This window comes from Oncorhynchus masou, chromosome 25 (genome assembly GCF_036934945.1).
Source record: "Oncorhynchus masou masou isolate Uvic2021 chromosome 25, UVic_Omas_1.1, whole genome shotgun sequence".
Taxonomy (NCBI): Eukaryota; Metazoa; Chordata; class Actinopteri; order Salmoniformes; family Salmonidae; genus Oncorhynchus; species Oncorhynchus masou.
This window is the reverse complement of record NC_088236.1, coordinates 36,665,576-36,691,596: the sequence shown is the minus strand read 5'-3', so window position 1 is coordinate 36,691,596 and position 26,021 is coordinate 36,665,576. Positions and strand designations below refer to the sequence as shown.

General features: G+C 42.1%; 2 protein-coding genes across 2 annotated transcripts in view; one reads left to right on the top strand and one right to left on the bottom strand.

Annotated features, from left to right (window-relative positions):
• LOC135514244 (uncharacterized) overlaps window positions 1–22,214 on the top strand; it is a 34,935-nt gene extending 12,721 nt beyond the window's left edge. The window contains exons 2-6 of the mRNA XM_064937584.1: window positions 17,231–17,302; window positions 17,401–17,565; window positions 17,748–17,984; window positions 18,778–18,958; window positions 20,238–22,214. Of these exons, the coding sequence (XP_064793656.1) occupies window positions 17,403–17,565; window positions 17,748–17,984; window positions 18,778–18,958; window positions 20,238–20,760 (1,104 nt within the window). The 5' untranslated portion in view covers window positions 17,231–17,302; window positions 17,401–17,402 and the 3' untranslated portion in view covers window positions 20,761–22,214. The remainder of the gene's footprint in view (window positions 1–17,230; window positions 17,303–17,400; window positions 17,566–17,747; window positions 17,985–18,777; window positions 18,959–20,237) is intronic.
• A 408-nt stretch (window positions 22,215–22,622) lies between these two features.
• On the bottom strand, window positions 22,623–25,977 carry LOC135514245 (large ribosomal subunit protein uL29-like). The gene is made up of 4 exons (XM_064937586.1): window positions 25,885–25,977; window positions 25,199–25,335; window positions 24,923–25,004; window positions 22,623–22,809 (listed from the first exon to the last, which is right to left on the bottom strand). The coding sequence occupies exons 1-4, from the start codon at window positions 25,885–25,887 to the stop codon at window positions 22,660–22,662; spliced, it is 372 nt and encodes a 123-aa protein (XP_064793658.1). The 5' UTR covers window positions 25,888–25,977; the 3' UTR covers window positions 22,623–22,659.
• Window positions 25,978–26,021: the final 44 nt, after the last annotated feature.

Below are 26,021 nucleotides of genomic sequence, written 5' to 3'. Positions count from 1 at the left end.
TACTAATCGAGTGTATGTAAACTTCTGACCCACTGGGAATGCGATGAAAGAAATAAAATCTGAAATAAATAATTATCTCTATATTATTCTATACTATTATTCTGACATTTCACATTCTTAAAATAAAGTGGTGATCCTAACTGACCTAAAACAGTGAATTTTTACTAGGATTAAATGTCAGGAATTGTGAAGAGCTGAGTTTAAATATATTTGGCTAAGGTGTATGTAAACTTCTGACTTCAACGGTATATACAGTGCCTTGCAAAAGTATTCGGCCCACTTGAACTTTGCGACCTTTTGCCACATTTCAGGCTTCAAACATAAAGATATAAAATTGTATTTTTTTGTGAAGAATCAACAACAAGTGGGACACAATCATGAAGTGGAACGACATTTATTGGATATTTCAAACTTTTTTAACAAATCAAAAACTGAAAAATTGGGCGTGCAAAATTATTCAGCCCCTTTACTTTCAGTGCAGCAAACTCTCTCCACAAGTTCAGTGAGGATCTCTGAATGATCCAATGTTGACCTAAATGACTAATGATGATAAATACAATCCACCTGTGTGTAATCAAGTCTCCGTATAAATGCACCTGCACTGTGATAGTCTCAGAGGTCCGTTAAAAGCGCAGAGAGCATCATGAAGAACAAGGAACACACCAGGCAGGTCCGAGATACTGTTGTGAAGAAGTTTAAAGCCGGATTTGGATACAAAAAGATTTCCCAAGCTTTAAACATCCCAAGGAGCACTGTGGAAGCGATAATATTGAAATGGAAGGAGTATCAGACCACTGCAAATCTACCAAGACCTGGCCGTCCCTCTAAACTTTCAGCTCATACAAGGAGAAGACTGATCAGAGATGCAGCCAAGAGGCCCATGATCACTCTGGATGAACTGCAGAGATCTACAGCTGAGGTGGGAGACTCTGTCCATAGGACAACAATCAGTCGTATATTGCACAAATCTGGCCTTTATGGAAGAGTGGCAAGAAGAAAGCCATTTCTTAAAGATATCCATAAAAAGTGTCGTTTAAAGTTTGCCACAAGCCACCTGGGAGACACACCAAACATGTGGAAGAAGGTGGTCTGGTCAGATGAAACCAAAATTGAACTTTTTGGCAACAATGCAATTGTTTGGCGTAAAAGCAACACAGCTCATCACCCTGAACACATCATCCCCACTGTCAAACATGGTGGTGGCAGCATCATGGTTTGGGCCTGCTTTTCTTCAGCAGGGACAGGGAAGATGGTTAAAATTGATGGGAAGATGGATGGAGCCAAATACAGGACCATTCTGGAAGAAAACCTGATGGAGTCTGCAAAAGACCTGAGACTAGGACGGAGATTTGTCTTCCAACAAGACAATGATCCAAAACATAAAGCAAAATCTACAATGGAATGGTTCAAAAATAAACATATCCAGGTATTAGAATGGCCAAGTCAAAGTCCAGACCTGAATCCAATCGAGAATCTGTGGAAAGAACTGAAAACTGCTGTTCACAAATGCTCTCCATCCAACCTCACTGAGCTCGAGCTGTTTTGCAAGGAGGAATGGGAAAAAAATTCAGCCTCTCGATGTGCAAAACTGATAGAGACATACCCCAAGCGACTTATAGCTGTAATCGCAGCAAAAGGTGGCGCTACAAAGTATTAACTTAAGGGGGCTGAATAATTTTGCACGCCCAAATTTTCAGTTTTTGATTTGTTAAAAAAGTTTGAAATATCCAATAAATGTCGTTCCACTTCATGATTGTGTCCCACTTGTTGTTGGTTCTTCACAAAAAAATACAGTTTTATATCTTTATGTTTGAAGCCTGAAATGTGGCAAAAGGTCGCAAAGTTCAAGGGGGCCAAATACTTTCGCAAGGAACTGTATATATATATATATATATATATATATCACAGAGACACTGGACTAACGCACTTGCCAGAGTCTTTAGGATGTCTATAGCTAGGTTTCCATCCAATTGGCTACAGATTTTCATGCGAATATTAAAAAATCTGCGCATTTCAGGGTTTCCTTTATGAAAAATTGGCACTAGACAACATGACCTGGAAGATTTTAATTTTCCAAACAACCATATCCATTCAGATCCGAGTTGGTGTAGTCAGCTCCATCAATAAATGAAGGATATTGGCCAAATATTCCACATTTACAGTGCATTCGGAAAGTATTCAGACCCCTTCACTTTTTCCACATTTTGTTACATTACAGCCTTATTATAGCCTTGGTTTCATGCAAGTTAACATTAGAAGCCTCTTCCCTAAGTTTGTTTTATTCACTGCTTAAGCACACTCTGCCAACCCGGATGTTCTAGCCGTGTCTGAATCCTGGCTTAGGAAGACCACCAAAAACTCTGAAATCTCCATCCCTAACTACAACATTTTCAGACAAGACAGAACGGCCAAAGGGGGCGGTGTTGCAATCTACTGCAGAGATAGCCTGCAGAGTTCTGTCCTACTATCCAGGTCTGTACCCAAACAATTTGAACTTCTACGTTTAAAAATCCAACTCTCTAAAAACAAGTCTCTCACTGTTGCCGCCTGCTATAGACCACCCTCTGCCCCAGCTGTGCTCTGGACACCATATGTGAACTGATTGCCCCCCATCTATATTCAGAGCTTGTGCTGCTAGGTGACCTAAACTGGAACATGCTTAACACCCCAGCCATCCTACAATCTAAGCTTGATGCCCTCAATCTCACACAAATTATCAATGAACCTACCAGGTACCACCCCAAAACCGTTAACATGGGCACCCTCATAGACCAACTTGCCCTCTAAATACACCTCTGCTGTTTTCAACCAAGATCTCAGCGACCAATGCGTCATTGCCTGCATCCGTAATGGGTCAGCGGTCAAGTGACCTCCGCTCATCACTGTCAAACGCTCCCTGAAACACTTCAGCGAGCAGGCCTGTCTAATCAATCTGGCCCGGGTATCCTGGAAGGATATTGACCTCATCCCGTCAGTAGAGGATGTCTGGTTATTTTTTTTAAATGCGTTCCTCACCATCTTAAATAAGAATGCCCCATTCAAGAAATGTAGAACTAGGAACAGATATAGCCCTTGGTTCTTTTCAGACCTGACTCGCCTTAACCAACACAAAAACATCCTATGGCGTTCTGCATTAGCATCGAACAGCCCCCGTGATATGCAACTTTTCAGGGAAGTTAGAAACGAACATACACAGGTAGTTAGAAAAGCCAAGGCTATCCTTTTCAAGCAGAAATTTGCCTCCTGCAACACAAACTCAAAAAAGTTCTGGGACACTGTAAAGTCCATGGAGAATAAGAACACCTTCTCCCAACTGCCCACTTCACTGAGGATAGGAAACTCTGTCACCACCAATAAATCCACTATAATTGAACATTTCAATAAGCATTTTTCTACGGCTGGCCATGCTTTCCACCTGGCTACCCCTACCCGGGTCAACTGCCCTGTAACCCCCACAGCAACTCGCCCAAGCCTTCCTCATTTCTCCTTCTCCCAAATCCAGTCAGCTGATGTCCTGAAAGAGCTGCAAAATCTGGACCCCTACAAATCAGCCGGGCTAGACAATCTGGACCCTTTCTTTCTAAAATGATCTGCCGAAATTGTTGCAATGCCTATTACTAGCCTGTTCAACATCTCTTTCTGTCGTCTGAGATTCCCAAAGATTGGAAAGCAGCTGCGGTCATCCCCCTCTTCAAAGGGGGGGACACTCTAGACCCAAACTGCTACAGACCTATATCTATCCTACCCTGCCTTTCTAAGGTCTTCGAAAGCCAAGTCAACAAACTAATTACAGACCATTTCGAATCCCACCGCACCTTCTGCACTATGCAATCTGGTTTCAGAGCTGGTCATGGGTGCACCTCAGCCATGCACAAAGTCCTAAACGACATCTTAACCTCCACCGATAATAAACAATACTGTGCAGCCGTATTCACCTGGCCAAGGCTTTCAACTCTGTCAATCACCACATCCTCATCGGCAGACTCGATAGCCTCGGTTTCTCAAATGATTGCCTCGCCTGGTTTACCAACTACTTCTCTGATAGAGTTCAGTGTGTAAAATCGGAGGGCCTGTTGTCCGGGCCTCTGGCAGTCTCTATGGGGGTGCCACAGGGTTCAATTCTTGGGCCGACTCTCTTCTCTGTATGATGTCGCTCTTGCTGCTGGTGAGTCTCTGATACACCTCTACACAGAGGGCACCATTCTGTATACTTCTGGCCCTTCTTTGGACACTGTGTTAACAACCCTCCAGGCGAGCTTCAAGGCCATTACAACTCTCCTTCCGTGGCCTCCAACTGCTCCTAAATACAAGTAAAACTAAATGCATGCTCTTCAACCGATCGCTGCCTGCACCTGCCCGCCCGTCCAGCATCACTACTCTGGACGGTTCTGACTTGGAATATGTGGACAACTACAAATACCTGGGTGTCTGGTTAGACTGTAAACTCTCCTTCCAGACTCACGTCAAACATCTCCTATCTTAAGTTAAATCTCGAATTGGCTTCCTATTTCGCAACAAAGCATCCTTCACTCATGCTGCCAAACATACCCTCGTAAAACTGACCATCCTACCTATCCCCAACTCGGGCGATGTCATTTACAAAATAGCCTCCAATACCCTACTCAACAAATTGGATGCAGTCTATCACAGTGCCATCCGTTTTGTCACCAAAGCCCAATATACTACCCACCACTGCGACCTGTACGCTCTCGTTGGCTGGACCTCGCTTTATACTCGTCGCCAAACCCACTGGCTCTAAGTCATCTACAAGACCCTGCTAGGTAAAGTCCCCCCTTATCTCAACTAGCTGGTCACCATAGCAGCACCCACCTGTAGCACGTGCTCCAGCAGGTATATCTCTCTGGTCACCCCCAAAACCAATTCTTCCTTTGGCTGCCTCTCCTTCCAGTTCTCTGCTGCCAATGACTGGAACGAACTACAAAAATCTCTGAAACTGGAAACACTTATCTCCCTCACTAGCTTTAAGCACCAGATTACTGCACCTGTACATAGCCCATCTATAATTTCACCCAAATAACTACCTCTTCCCCTACTGTATTTATTTATTTTGCTCCTTTGCACCCCATTATTTTTATTTCTACTTTGCACATTCTTGCACTGCAAATCTACCATTCCAGTGTTTTTCTTGTTATATTGTATTTACTTTGCCACCATGGCCCTTTTTTTGCCTTTACCTCCCTTATCTCACCTCATTTGCTCACATCGTATATAGACTTATTTTTCTACTGTATTATTGACTGTATGTTTGTTGTACTCCATGTGTAACTCTGTGTTGTTGTATGTATGGAACTGCTTTACTTTATCTTGGCCAGGTCACAATTGTAAATGAGAACTGGTTAAATAAAGGCTGTTAAATACAGCCTTATTATAACATGGATTAAATAAAAGCATGTCCTCAATCTACATACAATAACCCATAATGATAAAGCGAAAACAGGTTGAGATTTTTTGCTAATGTATTAAAAATGAAAAACATATACCTTATTTACATAAGTATTCAGACCCTTTGCTACGAGACTTGAAATTGAGCTCAGGTGCATCCTGTTTCCATTAATCATCCTTGAGATGTTTCTACAACTTGATTGGAGTCCACCTGTGGTAAATTCAATTGATTGGGCATGATTTGGAAAGACACACCTGTCTATATAAGATCCCCCAGTTGACAGTGCGTCAGAGCAAACACTAAGCCATGAGTTCAAAGGAATTGTCCATAGAGCTCAGGATTGAGGGAAATATGAACGGAGCAAAGTTCAGAGAGAGAACCTTGATGAAAACCTGCTCAAAAGCGCTCAGGACCTCAGACTGGGACGGATCACCTTCCAACAGGACAACGATCCTAAGCACACAGCCAAGACAAAGCAGGGGTGGCTTCAGGACAAGTCTCTGAATGTCCGTGAGTGGCCCAGCCAGAGCCTGGACTTGAACCCGACCAAACATCTCTGGAAAGGCCTGAAAGATGTCGGTAGCATGCTACTACACCGCTATGCATTTCTTTGTCAGATGGCTACTGCGTCCTATACAGAAGGAGGCTAATTTGTACATTTGATCCAAATATTTTATTTAAAGACTAGCATTATAGTATAGGAGTAACTCTGGTTGGCCTGAAACATTCTTGACCTTAAATTCAACTGTCAGAATCAATTGGAGCGCCAGTGCACACTGCCTTCATATCATAGGCTTGCAGTAGCTGAAGCTTAATAATATCCACACCTTCAAGGGCAATATCAAAATTAAGTCAAGCCATTGTTGATTGGCAAAATATAAGCAGGCCATTATAGTTACATATACGCCGGGAGTCAGGAAGCAGGTGCAGATGGTGAGTTTAATGATAAATGCAGATAAAACAGAAAACCCTACTACCTAGTACCTACCTAGTAACTAAATAAAGGAAGAGTAATCAAGGAAGTAATGATGTCCAGGTGTGCATGATGGTTGCCAGGGCCGGTGGATAGTTGACCGGCAATGGCAAGAGCGGGAGTAGGCATGACAGTATCCCCCCGACACGCGGCTCCGTCCGCAGGATGGCCCCAAAGGCGAGGAGCGAGTAAATCCAGACAGCGGAGATTGAAATCCTGGACGATGTTGGGGTCCAGGATGTCCGCCACCGGGACCCAACAGCACTCCTCAGGACATCCCCTCGATGTCTAGGGGAGGTGGTGTGGTGTCGCGGGGGACAGCTTCAGCCAGGGGACCAGGAACCACCGGAGGGAAACATGAAAAGAGCGTGAGGTAGTTTGGTGGGGAGTTGTAGACGATAAATTACCTCATTGACCCTCCGGAGGACCTTGAAGGGCCACAAAAACCGGGGGCTCAGCTTCCGGCAGGGGAGGTGTAGCGGGAAGTTCCTGGTGGAGAGCCAGACGCAATCACCAGGATGGAACACGGGAGCCTCACTGCGGTGGCGGCCCACCTGATCCTTCAATTGGCAGACTACTGCAGGGGCCTCGGTATGGCTTGGAGTCCATGGAGCCAGGGCTCCTGGAAGGGAGTCAGCCCGGTGGAGGAGTGACAAAGTGAGTTCTGGGCATACTTCGCCCAGGGAATGAACCGAGCCTACTCCCCCTGTCGGTCCCGAAAGTGACTCCTAAGGAACCTCCCTCTTCATAAAGGCTTTTCAGACCCGCAACGTGATTTGGGGACCACGGTCGGAAACGATGTCCTCCGGAAGGCCATAGTACCGGAAGACCTGCTGGAATAGTACCTTAGCGACCTGGAGAGCGGTGGGTAGACCAGAGAGATGGACATAGAGAATGGCAAAACATAGAGAATCTGTCAATAACAACCATAGTGGTAAATCCATTAGAAAGGGGGAGATCAGTGACGAAGTCTATGGACAGATGGGGACAAGGCAACTGAGGCATGTGAAAGGAGAAGGAGTTTCCCTGCTGGAGCGTGCTGGGGGAGATTTGGTTTGGGCACATACAGAGCAGGAGTTGACATAGCTGGCGACCTCCCGTGCCAAGGTGGGGCACCAATACTTAGCAGAGAGATATTGAATGGTGCGGGTGATACCTGGGCATCCAGCGGCGAGTGTTGTGTACCCAGGTCAGCAGCCGATCCCTTACCCCGTAGGGACGTAGGTGCGCTCTGAAGGGTAGGTAGGTAGCCCTCTCCAGAGACTGGCAGATGTCCACATCTATGTCCCAAAGCACGGGAGGAACAATTTGAGAGGGTGGAATGATGGGCGCACTCAGGATCAGAACCTCTCCCGAATTGTGGAGATGAGACAGGCCATCGGCTTTGATATTCTTAGAACCTGGGCAATATGACAGGGTGAAGTTGAATCTAGTGAAGAAAAGGGCCCATCTTGATTGGCTCGGGTTCAGCCGACTCACTGTCTGTATGTCCTCCAGGTTCCGTGAGAAAAAAAATCTTTGTCACTTCTCTTGTTTTCTCAATAACATTGAAATCAGCATTGAAAAAAGGTGCAAGTTTAAATTTGTTCCACCTGAGCGAGTCTGACCACGAGTCAGAGATCACTATGATGACACACCAAATGGGTTTGATAGATAGCGGGAAAAGAGCAGGAATAGGCTTTTCTAGGATACAGTCCAAACTATGTCTTCCAATGGTACGACTTCTGTTGGCATCCAAAGATTATCCAACTTGAATAAACGCTTGGAGGTAAGGATGACAGCAGTGGTGTAATCTACGGCGATACGGATATCACTTATTATTGATATCTACATTAGCGCATTGATGCGAATCACACTGCTGCTCTCTCATTTAGCTATTAGCGCCTTACAGATTGTGTTTGTTGTGGGTGGCTGTTCACAAATCTAAATGTGTATTTGAACCCAATAATGGTTGAATTCAATAAGTTTAAGCTGCCTATTAATCATTGCTTTTGAAACCAGTGGACAGTCAGTGAAAAATGCACTCTTGCAACAGCTGCACAGTGCGGATCCCAGCCTATGGAATAAAAGTGGGATTTTTATAGCTCAATATAATTCATGCTAATAAAAATGTTTTATCCATAGGCCTAATGGACACATGTTCAAACTCGCACATATTTAATAGACATAAAGGGGTAATCTGTAGTTGCTACATCAATTTTTGGATTTGTAAATTATATATATATATATATATATATATATATATATATATATATATATATATATATATATATCCATTGATTCCTGAAGAATATAACTTATAAATGCCTCCTGAGCTTAGTTCAACAGCCACACTCCATTAGAACCCAAAATATAAGCTTGTTTTCTCCAATGTTTGTGAATGTAAACAAACACTGTATAGCCTCAAAACATGGTTAAACCAATACATATGATATCATGGATGGTTAGTTATTGCATCCATAGCTCTGTCTATTAATCTGAGAGTGGTTACATTTCTCCAGGCCCATCCCTGAGCTTTTTACCAAAACAGAGGCAGGGTGTCCATTTTGTTATTGTTTCATCTGGGGATTTGCCCTTTAAACAGCTGCATATTATCAAGATATCAAAGTGTCACCAACAAAAGGTTTTAACAATAGGCCTATAGAAAATGCAGCATATGGCATTAATTTTTCACATGTAAATAGCACTTTTCAGTCGTGCTCAGAGCATGCCATTTCATGAGTGCAGTATTTTTTTCCCAACTCGAATCAAACAGAGGAGGGCTGGCTAATAAATCCTTAGTTTTGGGGTTATGCTCGAGTAAAACAATTTGGCTAATCTATACTTCCATATTTCCAAGTCCTATTCTTAAAGATCAATGGATATAACATGTATTGGAATGACTGGAATTCTGATAGACTTTGGTTTTTAATGTAAGGATATAATTGAATCGTATTATTATATGTAGTAGAAAGCAATGGGTTAGAAGAAGCCTACATAACCAACCCATGAAGTAAAATGTACAATCCATATACACTTGAAGTTGGAAGTTTACATACACTTTAGCCAAATACATTTAAACTCAGTTTTTCACAATTCCTGACATTTAATCCAAGTAAAAAGTCCCAGTCTTAAGTCAGTTAGGATCACCACTTTATTTTAAGAATGTGAAATGTCAGAATAATAGTAGAGATAGTGCTATAGTTCAGCTTTTATTTCTTTCATCACATTCCCAGTGGCTCAGAAGTTTACATGGCATTCAATTTGTATTTGGTAGCATTGCCTCTAAATTGTTTACCTTGGAACAAACATTTCAGGTAGTCTTCAACAAGCTTCCCACAATAAGTTGAGTGAATTTTGGCCCATTCCTCCTGACAGAGCTGGTGTAATTGAGTCAGGTTTGTAGGCATCCTTGCTCGCACACGCTTTTTCAGTTCTGCCCACATATTTTCTATATGATTGATGTCAGGGCTTTGTGATGGCCACTCCAATAACTTGACTTTGTTGTCCTTAAGCCATTTTGCCACAACGTTGGAAGTATGCTTGGGGTCATTGTCTATTTGGAAGATCCATTTGCGACCAAGCTTTAACTTCCTGACTGATGTCTTGAGATGTTGCTTCAATATATCCACATCATTTTTTGCCATCTATTTTGTGAAGTGCATCAGTCCCTCCTGCAGAAAAGCACCCCCACAACATGATGCTGCCACCCCCGTGCTTCACGGTTGGGATGGAGTTCTTCGGCTTGCAAGCCTCCCCCTTTTTCCTCCAAACATAACGATGGTCATTACGGCCAAACAGTTCTATTTTTGTTTCATCAGACCAGAGGACATTTCTCCAAAAAGTACAATCTTTGTCCCAATGTGCAGTTGCAAACCGTAATCTGGCTTTTTTATGGTGGTTTTGGAGCAGTGGCTTCTTCCATGCTGAGCAGCCTTTATGTCGATATAGGACTCGTTTGACTGTGGATATAGATACTTTTGTACCTGTTTCCTCCAGCATCTTCACAAGGTCCTTTGCTGTTATTCTGGGATTTATTTGCACTTTTCGCACCAAAGTATGTTCATCTCTAGGAGACGTCTCCTTCCTGAGCTTTGATGGCTGCGTGGTCCTATGGTGTTTATACTTGTGTCCTCTTGTTTGTACAGATGAACGTGGTACCTTCAGGCATTTGGAAATTGCTCCCAAGGATGAACCAGACTTGTGGAGGTCTACAATTTTTTTTTATGATGTCTTGACTGATTTATTTAGATTTTCCCATGATGTCAAGCAAATAGGCACTGAGTTTGAAGGTAATGATGTCAAATGACGTTATATCTACAGTAGCTTTGATTGGACTGATACTTGATTGGACATCATACTTTCAAAATCTTAGCTAGCAAGCTAGCAGTCATCATGAATCAAGTTGACAATCTATTGGAAAATCTTTTTCAACCCTTGTCATATGAAGAGAAATAATGAAGAGAAATTATAGATAAAATGTATCGGTGCTCATCGGCCATTGGACATAAACATTACACAACAAGTTGGAAATCGCAAATTCAACACTGAGTTGTTTGGAAGGAATCAGTGACTAACTGCAAGCATTGCAAAGCAATCACTAGCCTGCCATTCAGTGTGGCGGGTGTATGGTCCAAGTCTGGATTTAAGGGTCTCTTTTCTAGGCTTAAAAGGATTTAACATTGGACATGCTGTCAATCATTCATAACGTGTATTCATTTGTGGATGTCCATCACCCATTTCGTAGGATATGATATTGTGGACTACAGGAAAAGGAGGGCCGAGCACGCCCCCATTCTCATCGACAGGGCTGTAGTGGAGCAGGTTGAGAGCTTCAAGTTCCTTGGTGTCCACATCGCCAACAATCTATCATGGTGCAAGACTGTCGTGAAGAGGGCACGACAATGTCTATTCCCCCTCAGGAGAATGAAAATATTTGGCATGGGTCCTTAGATCCTCAAAAAGTTCTTCAGCTGATCCGTCTAGAGACCACCTGGTATGGCAACTGCTCGGCATCCGACCGCAAGGTGCTCCAGAGTGTAGTGCGTCATCTAGGACCTCTATACCAGGCGATGTCAGAGGAAGGCCCTAAAAATGGTCATAGACTGTTCTCTCTGCCACCGCAGGGCAAGTGGTGCCGAAGTGCCAACTGCCAAGACTATGTCCAAAAGGCTCCTTAACAGCTTCTACCCCAAGCCATAAAGACTTTTGAACAGCTAATCAAATGGCTACCCAGACAATTTGCATTAACCCTCCATTTGTTATGCTGCTGCTACTTGCTGTTTATTACCTATGCACAGTCACTTTACCCCTACCTACATGTACAAATTACCTCGATTAACCTGTACTCCTGCACATTGACTTGGTACTGGTACCCTATAGCCTCGTTATTGTTCTCTTATTGTGTTACTTTTTAAACCTTAGTTTATTTAGTAAATATTTTCTTAACTCTTATTTTTCTTAACTGCATTGTTGGTTAAGGGCTTGTAAGTAAGCATTTCACTGTAAGGTCTACCTGTTGTATTTGGCGCATGTGAAAAATGTAATTTGATTTTGATTTGATGTTACAAATTACAATTTGTATTATATGTTAAGAATTTGCAAATGTACAATATGTTAAGAATTTGCAAAACGTACAAAATGCTCCGAATTTGCAAAACGTATGGTATGTTACATATTCTAGCTAGGTGCCTAGGTGGCTAATGTTAGCTAAGCTAGGGGTCTAGGCTAGGGTTAATTTCAGGAGTTAGGTTAAAGGGTTAACCTCTACAAGATCGGTGCCCCCACCCCCGCGGGATGGTTGAGCTAACGTAGGCTAATGTGATTAGCATAAGGTTGTAAGTAACAACAAAGTATATTTGTAAGTAACAACAAGTATATTCTCCTACATTAATTTCACATTTCCACAAACTTCAAGGTGTTTTCTTTCAAATGCTATCAAGAATATGCATATCCTTGGTTCAGGTCCTGAGCTACATTTTAGGCGAAAATTGAAAAAAAAGTGTTGGATCCTTAGTAAGAGGTTTTAAGTAGCCATATGTCTCATGCAACCAAAAACAAACAGAACATATCATGCAAAATGGGTGTCTCGGGTTTACATACAGAACAATACAAAATGCTCTGAGACCAGGTTGGTGGTACAGTAAAATGTAGCACAAGAAAAAGCATAGTACATATGGGAAGTACTAATACACCTTGATATAGGGGATGCGCATTTAACCACATGTGGAAATTTGGCTTGGATGGAAGACAATACCAGGGATAGAAAATACACTACCCTCCCCTGTGCCCAATAAACAAAATGTTCATCAACCCACCCTATTTTGGATCACTCCTCCGCCCCAATAAATTGCGATCTGTCCGTTAGAATAACTGTCCACATCTGCTTTTCCTCAGCCGACAATACCAGTGATTAACAGCAAAATTACTAGCCTATGTCCATCTACTATAGTAGAAAAGTTTAAGCTACCTATTATTTTGGTCAGCATGTCGAGAAATAGCCTATTCCAAACTGACTCTGGGACAGTTGTGGGACGGTAGATTCCAAATTCATACAAATAGTAGGCTAAGACTACAATTAAAGGCAATGAGTCCGATGCAGCAGATCACAACTTTTAGCTTAAAATGTTGATAAACTATTATTTATTCACATTATACAGCCAGAAATGTGCCCCAGGCAGTAGGCTACGCGCGCATGTTCGTTCCATAATGCAATTAGCGGGAAAATAACGTCGTCAAAAGAGCACTGCACATGTGAGTGGTTTCATGTGACAGAGATGAAAATATCATTTGGCAATTTAGAAAGAGAGGATATCTGATAGGATACTTTGACGCAATGTAAGACTTGCCTGTGTGGAGCGACTTCAGTGTGTTCGAGACAACTGGGAACTAGGAAAAAAACGAGCTCCGAATGAGAAAAATCTTTTTGACCGGTCATCCAACTCGGAATTCCAACTCGAGATCTCTGACCCCAACTTTTCCGACCTGAAACTCATCTGCCTATTTTTCAGAGTTCCCAGATGTCATGAAAGCACCAAAATATGCTGTAGCAGCAGTTCGTGCACTGTCTGACAGATTTTCCACTCAAAGGCTCTGTATCTGTTAATGTGTGATAAATGAAATAGTTGAAGTCGAAAGTTTACATACAGTTAAATTGGAGTCATTAAAACTCGTTTTTCAACCACTCCACACATTTCTTGTTAAAACAAACTATAGTTTTGGCAAGTCGGTTAGGACATCTACTTTGTGGATGACACAAGTCATTTTTCCAACGATTGTTTACAGACAGATTATTTCACTTAAAATTGACTGTATCACACTTCCAGTGGGTCAGAAGTTTACATACACTAAGTTGACTGTTTAAACAGCTTGGAAAATTCCAGAAAATGATGTCATGGCTTTAGAAGCTTCTGATAGGCTAATTGACATCATTTGAGTGAATTGGAGGTGTATCTGTGGATGTATTTCAAGGCCTACCTTCAAACTCAGTGCCTCTGCTTGACATCATGGGAAAATCAAAATAAATTAGTCAAGAGCTCAGAAAAAAACTGCAGACCTTCACAAGTCTGGTTCATCCTTGGGAGCAATTTCCAAATGCCTGAAGGTACCACGTTCATCATTACAGACCGTAGTACGCAAGTATAAACACCATGGGACCACGCAGCTGTCATACCGCTCAGAAAGGAGACGCGTTCTGTCTCCTAGAGATGAACATACTTTGGTGTGAAAGTGCAAATCAATCCCAGAACAACCGCAAAGGACCTTGTGAAGATGCTGGAGGAAACAGGCACAAAAAATCTATATCCACAGTCAAAACGAGTCCTATATCGACATAGCCTGAAAGGCCGCTCATCAATGAAGAAGCCACTGCTCCAAACGCCATAAAGAAGGCCAGACTACGTTTTTCAACTGCACATGGGGACAAAGATCATACCGTGTGGAGAAATATCCTCTGGTCTGATGAAACAAAATGAGAACAGCTTGGCCATAATGACCATTGTTATGTTTGGAGGAAAAAGGGGGATGCTTGCAAGCCAAATAATTCCATCCCAACCGTGAAGCAGGTTGGCAGCATCATGTTGTGGGGGTGCTTTGCTGCAGGAGGGACTGGTGCACTTCACAAAATAGATGGCATCATGAGGTTGGAAAATTATGTGGATATATTGAAGCAACATCTCAAGACAACAGTCAGAAAGTTAAATCTTTGTTGCAAATGGGTCTTCCAAATGGACAATGAACCCAAGCACACTTCCAAATTTGTGGCAAAATGGCTTAAGGACAACATTGTCAAGGTATTGGAGGGGCCATCACCTCAATCCTATAGAAAATGTGTGAGCAGAACTGAAAAAGTGTGTGTGAGCAAGGAGGCCTACAAACCTGACTCAATTACACCAGCTCTGTCAGGGGGAATGGGCCAAAATTCACCCAACTTATTGTGGGAAGCTTGTGGAAGGCTACCCAAAACGTTTGACCCAAATTAAACAATTTCAAGGCAATTCTACCAAATACTAAATGAGTGTATGTAAACTTCTGACCCACTGGATGAAAGAAATAAAAGCTGAAATAAATAATTCTCTCTACTATTATTCTGACATTTCACATTCTTAAAATAAAGTAGTGATCCTAACTGACCTAAGACAGTGCATTTTTACTTGGAGTAAATGTCAGGAATTGTGAAAACTGAGTTTAGATGTATTTGGCTAAGGTGCATGTAAACTTCCGACTTCAACTGTACATAACAAATAATCTGTACACATGCTCCAATTTTAATTCCACAAAATGATGTAAATGATCCTATATAGTGATAAGCATGACCAGTCAAATGTATTTCCATCAATGAATATGCTAAAAAGCATTATTTGCAATGGGATTTTTTTAAATCAGGGCCAATTTTATTTATCGGCTTTTCTATATGCTGATCTGAGAAAAGCAGGCTACTACTGGCTAACAGCAATGCTGCTTTGGAGTCTCAAGGAGACATATGCTGAGTTCGGAAATCCCGACATCCGACTTCAGTGTTCAAGACAACTGGGAACTCTGGAAAAAAAATGAGCTCGAACTGGGAAAAAAATTGCTTTGAACAGTCACCAAGCTTTCCGACCTGAAGATCTCTGACATCATGATTTTAACTTTTTTAACTTTTTTTGAGTTACTAGTTGTCTTGGAAGCACTAGAGCTCGCCAGCTTGACGTCCTAAAACCTGGAAATTAGTTACCTCTAGTTCGTTCAGCCATTCATATGGTGAAAATTAATGGGGAAAGAATAGCGTTTTGGGATAAACACCAAAAATGAAGTCTGAGGTTAACACAAGCTTAGATCTGACACGTTTTGTTCTATGAGATAATATCAGTCAGTTAACATGACCTTTGTGAATTAAGCAACCTTTATCTGCTTTATGTGCTTTTTAAAATTAAATAAACGCTTCAAAAAGTGATGTTAGCTGATGATGATATCATAGAACAAAACGTATAAGATTTCCTAAGCCTGTGTTTAACAAAAACCCTCCAATAACGCCATTCAGTTAGTGCCTACAAAAAGACGCCATTACTATTTCTCTCACATGCATAGCAAAGATATTTATAACTAATTACCCATTCTGTCTGTGTGCATAGTTTGAGCTACTCAAGAAAGTGACGTAATTTTCAGGGTAAGTTGCTAGAGGCAGGTTGATTTGTTGCTAAATGTTGCTAAATGACATTGTGATGTCATTGCGTGATAACGTTAAACTTCGTCATTACGTAGAATACACAATAACATTACTTAAATTGACTGGTCAGCTCGGCAAAAAATATGATTTTACATTATTTTCTGTACTTCTGGCTGTAGAATTTTGATTGAGACATGTTGTAAGTTTGTTCAAGAACAAACATTCATGACCAACTATATTAATTGGGTTTGGCTCATCGAACCCGTACTACAGCTGCTGCAGTCAGCCAACAATGATTTGCAATTTGCTGAAATTGCTGCTGGCCTGCTGCTGACATCACTCACAATGCACTTTTGCAGCCAGGCACGAGTGTGTGACAGAGAAAATATTTTAGAGGGAAAACGCGTGCATTTTAGTGTTTGAGTCACTTTTAAAAAGTTGCTAAAAGTTACAAATACATTTTTAAAAGTAGCTAAATTTGTTGCTAGGTGCTGTTTGAAAAAAAAGTTGCCAGGGTCGTTGCAGGCTAAGCTCAGTGCTGCCCCCAAAAATGGAATGCCGACAGGGGTACTGCAGACTGACCACAAATATTAATATTAATATTAGATTGACCACAAATATATATATAATTTTTCCATTTTTGGTATGGTATGGAGAGGCGAAGGTCGAGCGCCGCCCCATGGGCTTCCCGGTCGCGAACCCAGAATCTCTGGTGGCACAGCTAGCACTGCGCCACCCAGGGGACCACTGATACACAGTATTAACAGAAATCACTCTGCCATTTCCTGGTTGCTAAAATTCGAATAGTTTGCCTAATTTTTGTTTATATGACAGAACAAGCAAGTGTCGTGTAGAGAATCATAGTACCATCTAAATCGCTGTGAAAAATATTTTCCATAACCAAAAGTATTGTATTTTCAGCTGTTTGAAGACAGTGTACAAAAGTGAAAGATGCAAAAAACGAAAGCATAGAAAGCATAGAAGTAGTGCACATAGAATAGATCTACCACTTCTTAGACTTGCTTGATAAATCTATAACACACATTTCTATGTGAATTTGGTCAGGTCGCCCAAAAAGTTACATATTGTAGCTTTAATGTACAATCTCTATGTGTTGTTAGTGTCCTGACAGACATGTTCAAACATCACTGCACTCAAACATCTACATTTCATATGTGAACATGCTTCTGTCTAATGCTCCATAATGATGTTTCCTCTTCTTTTGCAGATGTTTTGGTGATTTAATGATTGTGCTGCTTTACCTACTGTCCCGTGAGTCACAGCCAGCTGCACTCTAACTGTACGCTTTTCATTTTAATTAGGAGCTTTCATTAAAAGAGCCCAAGAGAAAATTTGCATTTACTTCAGAGACCAAAGCCTGTTTCTATAAATCAATAGGGATGTTTCAGTCCAGAGGCCTCCGCATGGATCGAGGGCACTCTGCATGGTTTCCAAGGCCAAGATCCTGGTTACAAAGACCAACATCCTGTTTCCAGAGGCGATCCCTCAGAGCGTCAGCAGACCCCACCTCTTCAGATGATGTCTACATCAGTTGCCTTTACGGTGATACTCTAGCAATACCTAAATATCCACAGCAACAGAATCAGAAGACGCCATTCATTCTGATTCAAAACCCATGCAGGGCTGGGTTGGAAATGACTATGGTGCTTTAAAGCAATATCAAAACTCTATTGCTGTTACTTTCATTAGAAGATCCTGTTCTAACTCTACCTGTGTTCTCTCAGCCCAGGGCTTCCGCTGCACTCTGCAGCAGAGGCCCAGCTGCAGCAGTGCCAGGTTGACTCCCAAGAGCAATGCCAGAGGAGTGGGAGGGAGGCCAGTGAGCAGTGCTCTGGGTAGACTGGAGAACAGCCCAGGGAGGGGGACCAGAGCCATGAGCAGACCAGTTACTGCACCCGGGGGAGGAGGAAGGAGCAGAGACCCGGGCCAGAGACCTGGAGCTCAAATCAGGGGCAGGACAGGTAAACACCCTTCTCTTTGTGGAAAATATCTAATATATTCCAACTGTCAAAGTCTTTCTTTCTTGATCTCCTAATTTTTCATATCCTGTTTATATTTTCGCATGCTTACACAGTCCCTTAATCCACAAAGCTAACTTGGAAGGAACACTAGCTTTGCATGTAACAAACCAAACGCAAATCAAAATCCCAATTACTACTGCTTAAATGGCTGACCTGACCTGTGCTGCAGCATCTGGTGCTAAACTGTGCTCATCACTGTCATAATGGGTGACTGAGGCTGCTGTTTACTCTTAGTGCTAACCATTGAAAAAGCCCTTTGATCAGAGTTCTCTCTTATGAGCCAACAGTAGAGCTATACACACAAGCTTCCATCTGCCTCATAAATTCCTATAAACATAACCAAATAACATGGATAAACTAATCTTTTCCCTTTCTGACTTCAGGCTAAACAGCTGTGGTTTATTTTTGGTTGCCCAAACAAATAATCAATCAATTTTATTACCCGTTCGCATGAAATTTCCTCTGTGTGTTAGCTGCTGCTTTTATTAGTCACCTTTGAAATCCTTGATCGATAATGGTCACACACACACACACAGTCTTAACACTGCTTTAAATGAAGTTGTGCTCAATCTCTCATATACTGACCATGTTCATTTCAAGACATTGTATTTGGGACATTAGCCAAGAATGTATATCAAACATCTGCAGCTGTAGTTTCAGAAGGTAGCTGTTGACACTCCAAAACCACATCTCTCACATTGACTGACTGACTTTGTTATACATTTTTTGTAAGAATGTCCCAGAGTGCCCTGCAACACCAAACATGACGACACACATAGACAGCAGCAGGACACGTGGAGGGGGAAGAGGCCTTTCTCAACATCATCCACACTGCATCTTTATCTGCCTTCTTCATCATACTATGAGGATGAAGAGCAGGAGATGGAAATAGAGATAGAGAAGGAGGATGTGAGGTATGGTTTTATTTATGGGTGTTATACAGGTGTTATATATAATGTCATACATATAGTGCATTCGGAAAGTATTCAGGCCCCTTGACTTTTTCCACATTTTGTTACGTTACAGCCTTATTCTAAAATGGATACATAGATTTTGTTCCCCATCATTTTACACACAATAACTCATAATGACAAAGCGAGAACAGGTTTTTAGAAACATTTCTGCAGCATTGAAGGTCCCCAAGAACAGTGGCCTCCGTCATTCTTAAAATGGAAGACGTTTGGAACCACCAAGAATCAACTTAGAGCTGGCCGCCTGGCCAAACGGAGCAATCAGGGGAGAAGGGCCTTGGTCAGGGAGGTGGCCAAGAACCCGATGGTCATTCTTACAGAGCTCCAGATTTCCTCTGTGGAAATGGGAGAACCTTCCAGAAGGACAACCATCTCCGCAGCACTCTACCAATCAGGTAAAGTGGCCAGACAGAAGCCAATCCTCAGTAAAAGGCACATGACAGCCCACTTGGAGTTTGCCAAAAGGCACCTGAAAGGACTCTCAGACCATGAGAAACATGATTCTCTGGTCTGATGAAACCAAGATGTAACTCTTTGGCCTGAATGCCAAGAGTCACGTCTGGAGGACATCTGGCACCATGCCGTAGGGATGTTTTTCAGCAGCAGGGACTGGGAGACTAGGCAGGATCGAGGCAAAGATGAACGGAACAAAGTACAGAGAGATCCTTGATGAAAACCTGCTCAGAACCTCAGACTGGTGGCGAAGGATCACCCTCCAACAGGACAACGACCCTAAGCACAGCCAAGACAACGCAACGCAGGAGTGGCTTTGAGACAAGTCTCTGAATGTCCTTGAGTGGCCCAGCCAGAGCCCGGACTTGAAGCCGATCAAACATCCCTGGAGAACCCTGAAAATTAGCTCTGCAGCGACGCTCCCAATCCAACCTGACAGAGCTTGAGAGGATCTGCAGAGAAGGGAGAAACTCCCCAAATACAGTTGTGCCAAGCCTGTAGCATCATACCCAAGACTTGAAGCTTGAAGCTGTAAACACTGCCAAAGGTGCTTCAACAAAGTACTGAGTAAAGGGTACAGATTTTTGATTTTTTTTATCAATTTTAAAAATTGTATTTAAAAAAAAATCTGGTGTAGAAATACGATAGCCACTGATCAAATTATGGCAGAGAAACACATATGGTGTGAAGTTTAGAAGTACATTTTAACGTAGTGAGGCTAAACTTGTCATCTATTTCCTTTCTAATCATATACATCTATTTATCACAGGCCAACAATAGAAAACAACGGCCTACAAGACACCACAGAAATGATCAGAACACCGACCCCTTCAGAAAATGTCACAATGCTGAACCCTACCAATAATACCAGTCTACAACAGGATCATAAAGAAACCATCCAAATAGAAGAGTCCCCTACATTAAACCCCAGTCTACAGGGCCCCTCAGAGGATATCATCAGGCCACAGGTCCCTACAGAAGACCTCAACTCAATGGAGCCCACTGACAATCCCAGGTTTCAGGGGATAACACATTACAGAACAACTGGCCTTGTGTTCCCAAAGCAGAGAGCTCATGGATATGACATGGAACAGCAACAGGAATGCAACCCTCTCCAGATAATGCCGGCAGCTGTTCAAGGGAGGGCCCCTACATCTGTTAGGCAGCATGTGAACAGACTCCCCAAAATAAAAACCACCAAGACCTTTGTGTGGGGCCTTTCTGGACCCCAGGAGATTAAGAGTGTGTTTGTTCTGCAGAGGCATATTGGCAGATACACAAATCAGACATGAGAACATTCATAATGCCATTCACATTGAATCCCATGTCAATCCATATCTTGGGTTTGTTGGGATATCTTACCTGCCAGTGAGACCCAATTCATATCCAAACATAAGAAATAGTCAGCTGAAAGGTTAGACCTTACAGGGGAGCTGTGATTGTAAAAACACAATCTCACATAACCTGATCCAAGGAAATGCCAGAGGCAAAGATGATATTGCGATCTTACTTCCTGTTCAGAAAAGGAAAATATGTGTGTTGGTCTCTTTGGGTGAAAGAGAATGTGGTTTCCTAATGAAAAAGCATGTAAACATGCATGTATATTACACATTTAGCTCTGGGCTAAAAATACCTCATACGAGATATCAAAGTACACAGATGGGCTTTGTGTTCATGTCAAGACTGGGTTCTTCAATTGTCCAGATCATTTTAGACATAATAGCAATAACATTACACGAATGGTGCAGTGAATACAGAACCGAAACGAGAGACATAAGAAAATACAAATGCATGCCATGGAAAACAGCAAGCGGATGGGAAATTACAATATATTGTGTTCAGTCCCACTGTTTATGTGTGCGATGGTCAGCTGCTGAGACATTTCCCAGTCGTAAGCAGAGCAGTGGAGAATTCTAGATAGACTATCCCCAGGACCCCATACTTCAGCTTTCCTTTAGTCCCATTACTTTATAAAATCAAAACCTTTCTGACCAACTCATTTGGCTCCATGACCAAAATCCCCCAAAAATGGCACAAATAACATGACCTTACTTCAGTTAATACCTTACAGTAGGTTATGGAATATTTTGTAATCATTCTGCATTGTTGGGAAGGGCCTGTTAGTAAGCATTTCAGTGTTAGTCTACACCGGTTGTTTACAAATAAACATTTGATTGATACATTTTGCCCCCTTGTGGTGAAAAAATGCATCCTATAGTCATAGTCCAGGCTCCATTGCAGCCATATCATTTCAGTACTGCTGTTGATCAATGGCATTTGCCAAATACATCGTATGACGTCATTGGTTGTTGCAGCCAGATTTCAATTAAACACTTGAAAAACACCATAGGCAGTATTTTAACCAATGACAAACAAGCCCAATGAAGGCTGCGTCACATCGGGCCGTGATTGGGAGTCCCATAGGGCGGTGAACAGTTGGCCCAGCGTCGTCCGGGTTTGGCCGTCATTGTAATAAGAATTTGTTCTTAACTGACTTGCCTAGTTAAAGGTCAAAATAACAAATGGAAATACAAGTACATCCCTATAGTTTATGGGGTTGTGCTGCTGATGCTAATTAACTTTCCCACAATCACATATTAATCAACCCTATAGTATTCTCTGAAGTCTGCACACCACGTAATTGAGCATGGGTGGATTTGAGAGGGACCCCTAGGAAATGTAGTTCTCATTACTAATTTTGACATTGTTTGAGCTTTCTGTTTTACATGAGTGAGTTTCCAGATGTTTTTCCTACCGTTCATGAGTATTATGAGGATATTGCACACATACAATACAGATAAATGATACATATGATAGGAAGTACAATGTTTATATAGTCTTATGATTTTGTTAATCTAATCATCACTATGTACCTAGTCAAAACATTCAGTACCCATACACCCCACAGGTCTTTACTAATTATTACATTCTTCAGATCAGTATTTTAGCAAAGGCATTGAGGTTGTCCCAATTCCAACTAAGAGCCCCTTTTCTAAACACAGCAGAATCCTCAGCATACCATAATATCCAATATCAGTGCATTTTAAGGATGCAAAATGTCTCACCAAATAATTACCCTGAAGATGTTTGCAATCAACACCCCATCCGTTCACATAGACCATTTTGAGTGACATCGCTTTACAGAAGACAACACTCTTTTTAGTCAATTTATTTGCACAAGACAAACGACCTTAAGCCTTGACAGCAAATTTGCGAATGGAATACAGGCGATCCTTTCTCTGCATCTTCTTCGTTCGGAGAGTCTCCTCATGCTTGTTGAGTCTCCTGCGGATGGCACGAGTCTTCCTGGGTCTCAGGTCCAAGGGCTTATATTTCTTACCCTGAAACATGACATTCACAGTCAAATTACAATAAACACTACATGGTCACTACATGTGATGTGTAATAGAAATAACCAGAACAAAACTGAAGACTAGGACTGCTGCTATTGCATTTTGCTTCAATTCTGGTCTTAAACTGGCCTTCAGCATTTAGCTGAGCTGTATAGTCAGGAGGCCTGGAATTTTGTGACTTTAGGGGCAGGGCCATTTGGCCTTCAAGGGGTGACCAATCTGCCAGGGCACCAAGGCCATTAACCAAAATATGCAATTAAATTGATGTGAAAAACAATAGTTATTCTGTTAAGAAAAACACAAATGTGTGTAAATGTACATAAATAGCCTACATGTCGGAGTGTAGGTGATAACAGGCTGTAGCCAATGCACATAGGTTATGTCCAGACCAGTGCAGCCATGGAATCCCCTGAAAATACTTGACATATGTAGGATCATTATTAATATATAAAGGCTTGATTCTGTCCACATAATTGAGGCACTGTTCATTCAGCTAGTAACTCCTTGCAATAGGAGGCAGTCAACATTTTGTAAATTTTACCATAGTTTAAAACCTGGACATGTCATTTTATGAGGCATATCTTAATGTGTTCCGACCATAGGAATGCTAAGGGGACTCGTTTATAAACACTTCCTCATGTGCCATTGAAACCAGTATTTCTATTTTTTTCTACTTTCTTTCTCCAGCAGCCAAAGACACAATCCTAGTCATTAACAACCTATGCTTGTTTTGGCATCTTTAGATCTTCCCCCTTTCTACAGTTAAGTATATTGTCATCCGTTATATGAAACTGCTCACTCTTATGTGAAGAAAAAGCCTAATAGTTGATCAACATTTTAAGCTAAACGTTCTGACCTGTTGCATCAGCCTCATTGCTTTTAAAAGTTTGATGTACAGTGGTTGTATTCATTTGGGATCCATTTTTTAAAAACTTTTATTTAACTAGGCAAGTCAGTTATTAAGAACAAATTCTTATTTACATTGAAGGCCTAGGAACAGTGGGTTAACTGCCTTGTTCAGGGGCAGAACGAGGATTCGAACTAGAACATTTTCAGTTACTGGCCCAATGCTCTACCCACTAGGCTGCTTGCTGCCCCATCTATCGCGTCCCTCAACTGTCCCAGAGTATGGTTGGAATATTTATTTCTCTCACAGAACAATCTGACCAATAGAATAGGTAAACTTCTGTACTATGGGGGATAGTAGATTGACATAGGCTAGTGCCTTTGTGGTTGCTTAATCATATTGTTGGTTGGACTAACATCTTCTATATGCCCATCAGAATTTGATAAGGACATGTGCCGTTTCATCCCTGATGCCGGTTTTCACTTACAGCATACTTTGGAGCTGCGATGTCTGCGTGAAGGACTTGATCACGTGACGGGCATTGGTTATTAAGAATTTAGATCTGAGAGCGCCATGCAAGTGAGGTGCTTCGGAGCACGGTGATAGGCAGCCGGGAGAAGGGAATAATTATTATTTTCAGCTCAAGTTCACTACGGCCACACGGCATGGATTTTTTAGGGGGCATTACGGCCAAACAAGGGGACATCGACGGCCACGCGCCGTCGGGAAATTCAAGGTCTGATAGTCAGGATTAGCACTCAACCTAGTTCTGAAATATTGAGCTTACATGGGTCACTTTACAAACTAATCTGCAGCATGTTTAACTGCAGTCAAGATTGACATTTAAGAAGCCATAACCCACACCATGTACAGCAGATCACCAGCTGGGTGTCGACAAACGGTGGCAAGTCAACACGTCAAATCAGAAAATAAACCTATGTTGGCAGATACTCCGTGGTCAGAGCCACCCGCTGCTTTTAACCAGTCATCAGGTTTGTTAAACTAAAGTGTTGAATACATGTGGGTATGGGGCGGCAGGGTAGCCTAGTGGTTAGTGTTGGGCTAGTAACTAAAAGGTTCGAAGTTCAAATCCCTGAGCTGACAAGGTACAAATCTGTTGTTCTGCCCCTGAACAAGGCAGTTAACCCACTGTTCCTAGGCCGTCATTGAAAATAAGAATTTGTTCTTAACTGACTTGCCTAGTTAAATAAAAGGTAAAAGAAATTAAAATAAGTGGAGGGCGGTTGCTCTTACCTTGTAGAACTTCCTCAGGTTCTCCTTCTGAGTCTGGTTGATGACAGTCAGAACACGGGCGATGGATTTGCGGACAACACAACTGGAGAGGAAACAGATCAAATATGGGTTTAGTGAAATGCTAAATTTTAGCAGAATGAGACATTTTGACCTACTGCATATAAACCCTGCATAACATAGTAATGACAACTAAGAAGCCACTTATTCTTTCACCATAAACAGCCAACTCATGACAAGCTGACACTGCATAATCTCTGCAGTCCAAATAATACTCACATTTTAGAGAGCTTGGAGGCAGCTCCACCAGTAACCTTGGCGACGCGGAGCTGGGACAGCTCTACCTTCAGGTCATCCAGCTGCTTGAGCAGCTCCTCCTTTTTCTTGCCCCGCAGGTCTCTAGCCTTGATCTTGCCCTGTGAGATTTACAAAGAACGGAGATACAAGCTTTGAAAATCGATTTGGCCAACAGTTAACGAACTAGCTAACTTACCCATGCAACGTTAACGTTAGTTCGCGAAAGTAACGTACTGTCAACGTGGGCTGATAGCTAATGAATCTCGCTAGCTATTCTAATTGGCAACACATCGAAATAATTAAGTTGATAAGTAGTGTAATAATTGATTGCTAACTGCCGTAGCTAGTTAGTAGGCCAACAACCATTCCATTTGGAAGTAGTTAGGAGACATGTTTGACAGCTAGCCAACGCGTAACTAGTTCGTTAACATTAGCCATCCATTTGCTTGTAGCTAACAAGCTTGCCAACGTTAGCTTAATAGCGTTCAGATAGCTCGCGTTCGGTCTTTATGGTGACAAGCGACAAAAGAAGGGCCTTTCTCGAAATATCACAAACATATATGGCGAGATAAGATTATCATCCTTATGGATGTTATCAAGTGTGGTCGTTTTATGTGGAATAGGCAGGACAATTTTCCCGAATTGAACGAAAGCCACGAGCCTCTCACCATGTTCGTCGACGCTGCCACAGGAAAAGAAAGAACGAAAACGTGTTTGCGCAGAAGCTATCTTCCGGTCGGAGGCGTCATTTTTGTTGCGCATGGGTGAAATGCCTACAGCACCACCGAGTGGATTCGGGTGGGAA

Excerpts from the sequence above, each read along its gene's own strand:
- LOC135514245 (XM_064937586.1), bottom strand. Across the intron at positions 25,005-25,198 it reads GCCTCCAAGCTCTCTAAAAT|TTGTGTTGTCCGCAAATCCA; the intron begins GTGAGTATTATT and ends TTTCCTCTCCAG. Across the intron at positions 22,810-24,922 it reads ACCTGAGGAAGTTCTACAAG|GGTAAGAAATATAAGCCCTT; the intron begins GTAAGAGCAACC and ends GTCATGTTTCAG.